This window comes from Nematostella vectensis, chromosome 1 (genome assembly GCF_932526225.1).
Source record: "Nematostella vectensis chromosome 1, jaNemVect1.1, whole genome shotgun sequence".
Lineage (NCBI taxonomy): Eukaryota > Metazoa > Cnidaria > Anthozoa > Actiniaria > Edwardsiidae > Nematostella > Nematostella vectensis.
The window spans coordinates 20,522,096-20,530,422 of record NC_064034.1 but is presented as its reverse complement, the minus strand read 5'-3'; the positions used below and the strand labels follow the sequence as shown (position 1 = coordinate 20,530,422).

The following is an 8,327-nucleotide window of genomic DNA, read 5'->3' as shown; positions in this document are numbered from 1 at the left end:
GCAGTGGTATATTCGCAAAAAAAGTAAAAATTTTGGCTAGAATCTCTTCTTCTGAAAGATGCAGTAACACTTAAATGGCTTAAATGATTTAAATTTTATATTATTCCAAATAGAATGAGTCATAAGCAGAAGTAGAGGAGGAGGTTAATATGGCGTAAAAAGAAGCAGCCGCAGGGAGTTATTTGTCCCTAATTTATCCTTCTGCTTTAGGTATATACTTATAAGTTAAGTACTTAGTTATGTATGCAATAACATAACTTTTATATTAAACAACTCATGTTTTTTCATGCAATACATGCAGCCTTTTGTCGCCCTGTTTGCAACTTGTAAAGTATCCACCTATATTACACGAAAAACATCCAATAAAATATGTATACAAAATTAAAGTACTGCACCTTTGTAGTTCTGAAATATAAGCTGATCTGTTTTCATCAGGATGGCATGTACTATAATAATAGTAAAATTAAAATAACCCCAACCATGCCCATAGATTTAAGTACTGTAAATATCTACTGTTCTTTATGTGCTACCTCAAACTTTTAAAAGTACTTTGCTTATTAAACAACACTTAAAGCGCTTTTGTCATTTGGATGAAAAGGACGATAATTCATAACACTATACTAAAGCCATTAATGGTTTTCCTTTTCGGGACAATAAAAAGAAAGAGAAACAGCGAAATCGAGATGAAGTGAGACTAGAAGAAAGCAGTATGCTTTTTATTTCTTCTGATTTTTAAAATATAATGTACCATGTATGATATATCTATTAACAATAGCCTGATGATAGCACACAGGAATATTTTAACAAAAACAAATTTGCGAATAGAAGGCCACATGGCCGCAATTCAAAAATACATTTTCATATTAAGCCTTGTTTCCATGCTTAAAAACAACGCGCTCTTAGTGCATTTGGTCTAAATAAGTATTTGCATAGCATTTTCTCCTAGAAATAATTTATTTTGTTTTCATTGCTTACTTCCTTTAGAGGCCCCAGCTATGCTAGATATCGATGAAGCGATTGACATTGAAAGCCAGGTATTATATACCTGACAAAGACATGAGTCCTCGATAATTTTAGTAATAATAAAGGAAATATTTGTTTGCAAATAGAAATTTTATGCTTTATTTCGAGCACTGTTTAGTAGCATGTATGTTATGTAATATTATTTGTGGTCGCGTGTCAGCACCATGTCTGTTAGGAGGACAAAGAGGGGGGTCAATTAATTGTGCATTATCACATACACGTGACCGCTTAGCAAGGATCACTTGTCTTCTGTAACTCGTTGAGAACAGAAGTGTTTTTTGAGTGTGCCACCATATTCGGAGGTAAGTTGACCTTGTATTATCATTTTCTGTTCGAATTGCTATCAAGTTATAAGTGATTCGAACTTTCATATTTCTGATTTGTCAGAAATTTCGTTAGTTGTCGTAAATCTCGGGCTGTTTAGGCATTACTCGCGGCGCATCTCAGCACGCACGTGGCGGCTGAGAATTGTTTAGTCATGGCAGGTAGTGCCCCTAAGGTCTTTATTTTAGGTCATTCCTTCGTTCGGCGTTTAAAAAGTGATATTTCTTTGCGTTTTGATCATCGGGTATGCAAGGATTTGGAACTACGTGGCACCGCGACGGTTTGCTTGCACGGCGTTGGCGGGCGGACCGTGAGCAAACTTCACAGCTACGATCTCCATGTAGTCAGGAGTTTCAGTCCTGATGTGGTCATATTGGAAATCGGAACCAATGACCTTACGTTTTTAAGTCCCAAAGGGTGGGCTCAGCTATAGAAGAGCTCGTGCGGGTACTTTTTGATGAATATGAAGTGCATCACGCCGGGCAGTATTTGTTTTACCGCAGTTTCAAAGGCGCCATTTTGAAACATTGTCTTTCCTTTAAGCTTATGTTTCCGGTACCGCTTTAGCGTATACTCAAAGTAATATTTTACTAGTCCTGGAAACATTTTTCGGTTTATTGCCGATAGGCAGTCACCAAACCTTTATTAATCGTTGTGTGCATGGAGCGTTTGTTTTGCTTCATTTTTGTTCACGGGATGATCCGGCGGGCCGTTAGGCCATTTCGCGGGCGCTAGCCCGCTGGTTTTTGAGGAGGTGTTTCTTTGTTTGATATGGACTCACCTTCCGTTTGTTTGGTGTTTTATCCACCTTGTTTATACGGATTCGTCCCCGTGCAACACATTTCTTATGTGGCAATTTAGGGGAGTCAATGCGTCGACCTTGCGTCTGACAGACTTTCTCTTTGCCAAATTTTCTGTTAAAGTTGTTGGTCCAGGACTGGTAAAATATGCTTTGTGGAACTGAGTAACAATTTTCCTTTGAGTTGTTTCATTAATTTTTGTTTTTCACTCCACATTAATTGCATTTTCTTTCCTTTTATTTGGAGTTATTGCAATGAGTTCTGCGGGGCCTAAGCGTTCCAGGCGTTTAGCAGCCAGACAGGTTGGGGGACCCAATCGGGGTAGAACTAACCGAGACGCTGCAGCGGATGCTCCAGTCAGGGAGATGAACATCACCCCTCAGGAGGACAGAGCACCCCAGGTCAGGGGGCGGAAACGGGCCAGGACCAGAATTACCCAGACCAACGACTCCAATGTATCAGACATCCAGTCAAACAACACCCCTCAGGAGAAGGACTCGTCGAATGCTCAAGATGAGATACACCAGACCCCTCCATCCCAGGTTCAGATCCCTGAGAGTGTGATTCAAGAAGTGGTGCAGCGGGTAACTGCAGAGTTGTCCAAGCAGCTCCTACCCTGTCCATCAACATCAACTCAACACCAGGTAGATCACAACAGTCGTCCAAGTGAAGTGATTGTGGAGGAGGCTATTGCCGCAGCACGAGCAGCTCACACCGGCCAACCTGCGATGCAAGGTACAGGTCCTGCTGCCATGCCAGGTAACCTCTTCTCCTCCCCCAGTTTGCCGGTGGATGCCAGGGTATCTGACAAGTTAAAAGCCAAAATTTGGCAAAATGAGTTTGTCGAGTTTGGGCTGCTGCTGGCCAATCCCATCCTAGAAGGGAAATACCAGCTTACTCTCTCCGCCTCCCAAAACGGGGCCATGCCAGCGTTAAACGTTGAGCCAGTCAGTAAAACCAAAAAATATTTAAGCATAGAGAATTGGATATCATGTTTCCATATTTTTGTGGGTGTCTATACCCAAAAGTATTGTCATGAGGCCCCTGCTCTCATGAAATACGGTGAGACCATTCAGGACCTTGCCAGCCGGGGACATGATTGGAGGTACTACGATGAGAATTTTAGGTTTTTGCGCCAGGGTCAGCCAAGTGCTTACCCCTGGCAAAACACGCACTGGGAGCTCTGGCTCCGGTCACAGCGATCTGCCCTACCTTCTTCAGCCAAACAGCAGAATGAGAGCCGGAATTTGAGGGGTAACAGTCTTGTCAGGGGATATTGCTATCGATTTAGTAGGGGTAACCCTTGTTCAGGTGACTGTGGTTACAAACACAAGTGCCATAAGTGTGATGGCGACCACAGGCCAGGGGCCTGTACTTTTCGTGCCCCTAAGAGAACCTCCAATCATTCCCCGGCTGCAAGCCCCCAGGCTAAACCACAACAACCAAGGTCTTGAGCTACCCACTCCTGTCAGTGCTGATAGGTTGGCCTCATTATTAGTAGGTTATGATGCGGTTAAGGTTTCTATTCTTTTCAACGGTTTTCAGTTTGGTTTTGCTTTGCATTATGAGGGCAGTCGTGAGTCGGCAGTTTCTGGTAACTTGTTGTCCACCAAGGACAATCCTGAGGCCGTAGATAAAAAACTTATAACAGAATTGCAATCTGGGCGTTTAGCCGGACCTTTCGTCACTCCACCCTTGGTCCCTTTCAGGGTTTCGCCCCTAGGTTTGGTACCCAAGAAGTTGCCTGGGGACTTCAGATTAATTCATCACCTGTCATACCCCAAGGGCTTGTCTGTGAATGATGGCATTTCATTGGAACATTCCACAGTGCGCTATGCCACGATTGGGGATGCCATTTCCAAGATTAGGGCTGCAGGGCGGGGGTGTTTTTTGACTAAAACCGACATCAAAAATGCCTTTAGAATTATTCCTGTCCGACCTCAGGATTATAATTTACTTGGCATGCAATGGAAAGGGTTTTACTATCATGATCGTTGCATGCCCATGGGCTGCTCTAGCTCTTGCAAAACATTTGAGTTATTCAGCACTGCCTTGGAGTGGATAGCTTTGGAGAAATTGCGATTACCACAGGTAGTCCACCTACTAGACGATTTTCTTTTTATTTCGCCAAGTCAACACTTAGGTGTCATGCATTTGAATTTATTTTTGGATGTTTGTAATTATTTGGGAGTCCCAATAGCCCCTGAAAAGACACTAGGGCCTTCCACTACATTATCCTTTGCTGGAATTGAACTAGATACTATACTGTTTGAAGCACGGCTGCCTGTAGACAAGATTCAGAAGTGTTTAGATACCATCTCTAAATTTCTGACTAGAAAGAAAGTCACATTGAGGGAGCTACAGTCTTTGAATGGCCTACTGAACTTTGCATGTTCAGTGGTTGTCCCAGGCCGTGCATTTCTTAGGAGACTTATCGATTTGACAATAGGCATCAATTCGCCTTTGCATTACATTAGGTTATCAAGGGAGGTCAAGGCGGATTTAAGGGTTTGGCAGTGTTTTCTTGAAGATTTCAATGGTAAATCATTCTTTTTGGAGGATACCTGGCACAGTTCTGATAAGCTTAAGTTATACACAGATGCATCTGGAGCTATAGGTTTTGGGGCTGTTTTCGGAAATAAGTGGTGCTATGGTACATGGCCAGACAACTGGAAGCATCGTAACATTGCGATATTGGAGTTTTATCCCATAGTTCTCAGTCTCTTACTCTGGGGCAATGACATGAGCAATAGGTGTATCCTATTCTTGACTGATAATGAAGCATTAGTACATGTGATAAATAAGCAGTCCTGTAAGGATAAGGAATTGATGTTTTTTGTGCGGCAATTAGTTTTGACATGTCTGAAAAATAACATATTTTTCAAGGCGAAACACATTCCTGGTGTTCGGAACAGCTTAGCCGACTCCTTATCTCGTTTACAGCTTCAGAGATTCAGATTAATGGCTCCTCCCACAGTGGATCAGCTGCCAGCGGAGATTCCAGCCCATCTGCAGCCTCAGAACTTGCAACTGTTGTAACTAAACTATTGCAGTCTAGCTTACAGCCATCTTCTATGCCAATTTATAGGAGAGCTTGGAACCTTTTTTCTCAGTTTATTTATGCTACCAACATTGCCTTTTCAGCAACCCTTCCTATTTCACCTTCCACATTAGCTTTGTTCATAGCATATCTTTTTGACAAGAATTATGCTCCCGCAACAGTGAATACCTATGTTTCAGCCTTAGGCTATCTACATAGGCTTTCAGATTTGCCAGACCCTTCTAAAGCCTTTTTCATTTTGCAGATGCTTAAGGGTTACGGAAAAATAGGTTTCCGTTTAGATTCGCGCCTTCCAATAACCCTCCCAATTCTTCATAAACTCATAGAGGCTGCAAATAATTTCTCATTGAGTAGTTTTCTTATTGCGCGGTTCCAAGCTATGTGTCTTTTAGCTTTTCATGCCTTCTTACGAGTTGGTGAGATAACCACCTCCTCGGGTAACAAAGGTAATCCCCCTCTTGCTATCTATCAAATTACCAAAATGGTCAATGAACAAAAGGAAATTGTAGCTCTTAAGCTTACCTTTGGTAATTTTAAGCATAGTTACAATCAGCACCCATTTTCAATCGAAGTATCGCGTAGGAATGATGTTTGTCCGGTACAACATATTATGAAGTATTTATCTCTCCGGGGTAGTGGGCCAGGACCTATTTTTATTTCTGCGGATGGTTCCCCTGTACCTAGATCAGAATTTACGGACAGGCTTTCAGTTGCCATTAAATCATGTGGGTTAGACCCCTCCAGATACAAGGGCCATAGTTTCAGAATAGGTGCTGCTTCTAATGCTGCAGATGCTGGCATGTCCGATGCGCAGATTAGGGCCTTAGGCCGCTGGAAATCCAATGCATTTCTGAAATATATTCGCATCCAATCAGTGTCCACATCTGTTTAGAACCAGAAGGCAACTTGCAGGGGGAGTTGTCCTTCACGCTTGGCCCTGAACTGATTCTTTGTCTAGCAAGGGCAGCGGAGATTTTGTTTCGGGGTCAAGAGTACATTAGCATTTGCAACTTGGTATCTGGCTAGCAAAGGCGGCAGGTTTAATGCTGCATACTTTTTACGCAACTTGCAAGGGCAGTTGCCACTCATTCTTGGCTCTGAAGTGGGGCCTTGTCTAGCAAGGGCAGCGGGGTTCTCTATTTCAGAGCCAATGATTTGTCAATAACAGTTGGATTATAGTTATCAATAAGGTTGTTTTTCCTAAGTATGTGCTGTTTTTCCTTTGGGTGGGGCTAGCATCATGTTTGTGATGCTTTTGGCGTTTTGTTGCCCTCACCTTTACTGGGCTAAGATAATTGAAAATATTGTAAATATAAAGTGAAAAAATAATTATATTAAATACGGCTTTGGGCGTGGCCCATAGCCAATTAAGTCCATACAATGGTGTGGTCTACATTGATCGGGGTTGGGCCCAGTAAACTAGCTTCAGGAAAAGCAGCATTTTACCTTGTAATTGCGAGAGAGAAAAGCATAAAGGAAATATTTGTTTGCAAATAGAAATTTTATGCTTTATTTCGAGCACTGTTTAGTAGCATGTATGTTATGTAATATTATTTGTGGTCGCGTGTCAGCACCATGTCTGTTAGGAGGACAAAGAGGGGGGTCAATTAATTGTGCATTATCACATACACGTGACCGCTTAGCAAGGATCACTTGTCTTCTGTAACTCGTTGAGAACAGAAGTGTTTTTTGACCCACCACCTCCCCCTTTTCTCCTCCTCACACTATCAGATTTTAGAGTTGTCAAGTTGGTTGCGTTTTGTTGCCCTCACCTTTACTGGGCTAAGATAATTGAAAATATTGTAAATATAAAGTGAAAAAATAATTATATTAAATACGGCTTTGGGCGTGGCCCATAGCCAATTAAGTCCATACAATGGTGTGGTCTACATTGATCGGGGTTGGGCCCAGTAAACTAGCTTCAGGAAAAGCAGCATTTTACCTTGTAATTGCGAGAGAGAAAAGCATAAATACTAATAACTTTCAAAAAGAATTGAATGGACTTAGGTGCTATTGCAAGTAACAGTTGATTGTATGGACACTACAGTGGCAATTTGTTGGAAAAATAGCTTAAATTCTTTTTGGGTCTCAAAGACTGCTTCCAAGTTTGATGTCAACGCTTCCAGAAAATGGAGACGAATATCGCACCTTTACAATATATCATTGCTTTGCTGTGCCCACCTGACTGACATTTAAAACAGCATGACAAGTGACTTAAAACAATATTCGATATCAGCCTATTCTACAACATTTGAAAAAAATGGGCAAAAACTACTCTCAATTTGGATCTGGAAATATACGCATTTTTTAGGATATGTATCTTATAAGAACATTATTGTTGATAGGCTATAGGTATAAAATTACTAATTTTGATTCCCATACAGTACCAATAATGTGATGGAGCGATTTCCTCCAGCCTCTTGTCTTTTTAAGTAGAATTTCTAATCTTACAAGGAGAATATGTCTCAAAAGGGGTTGAGGCTCGAAGTCATAAATTCAATTAAAGCAAGATTTCAGTTTTTACAGAACTAGCTGGAAGCCAGGAGGATACCCCGACATATGATTTCGAGAAGTGGAGGAAGGAGCAGATGCTGCAATGCAAAACAATAAACACAGGCAGAGTATTAGGGAGTCATGAAGTCACTGCAATTTTCAATTCTCAGATTTTTATATTTTGATTTTCAATTGCTTGTCTGCATATACGTTTTGTTATTAGAACATGTGTGTTATGATCCAACAACAAACATTCGTTTCTGAGAAATTTAAAACTGTCACATACAGCATTTGTTGAGTAAATAAATTACAATCCAATAACAATCCATTTTGTGGAGTTTCTTTTTGACCTTAGTATTTAAATGCACATGCCATTCCAAGAAATCCCAAAAGCAAGCTCTTGGCAAGCGCTAAGAGGGCTTATATCAGTTTTTTGTTTTCAATTCAATAATAGCGTGTTTGAAAATGAGTAGATTTTGAAATATTGAAGGTCATATGAAAATTGGAGCTAACACAGGGTCAACCTCAGATTAAAGAGGGGAATGGGTATGAAAACAACAGGTCTAAAAAGGCCTGTATCATTTAAAAACACCCCCTGTCAGATGACTACCCTGAAAAGTTCTAGG

General features: G+C 41.2%; 2 protein-coding genes across 2 annotated transcripts; both read left to right on the top strand.

Moving 5' to 3' along the window:
* The first annotated feature begins 1,075 nt into the window (after positions 1-1,075).
* LOC125561066 lies at positions 1,076-7,080 on the top strand. Its single transcript, XM_048724165.1, has one exon. It carries the CDS (start codon positions 2,402-2,404, stop codon positions 3,599-3,601), a length of 1,200 nt encoding a protein of 399 aa, XP_048580122.1. The 5' UTR covers positions 1,076-2,401; the 3' UTR covers positions 3,602-7,080.
* On the top strand, positions 4,110-7,080 carry LOC125561067. Its single transcript, XM_048724169.1, has one exon. The coding sequence runs from the start codon at positions 4,110-4,112 to the stop codon at positions 5,184-5,186; it is 1,077 nt and encodes a 358-aa protein (XP_048580126.1). The 3' UTR covers positions 5,187-7,080.
* Positions 7,081-8,327: the final 1,247 nt, after the last annotated feature.

Excerpts from the sequence above, each read along its gene's own strand:
- LOC125561066 (XM_048724165.1), top strand. The coding sequence starts at position 2,402 with ATGAGTTCTGCGGGGCCTAAGCGTTCCAGGCGTTTAGCAGCCAGACAG.
- LOC125561067 (XM_048724169.1), top strand. The coding sequence starts at position 4,110 with ATGCAATGGAAAGGGTTTTACTATCATGATCGTTGCATGCCCATGGGC.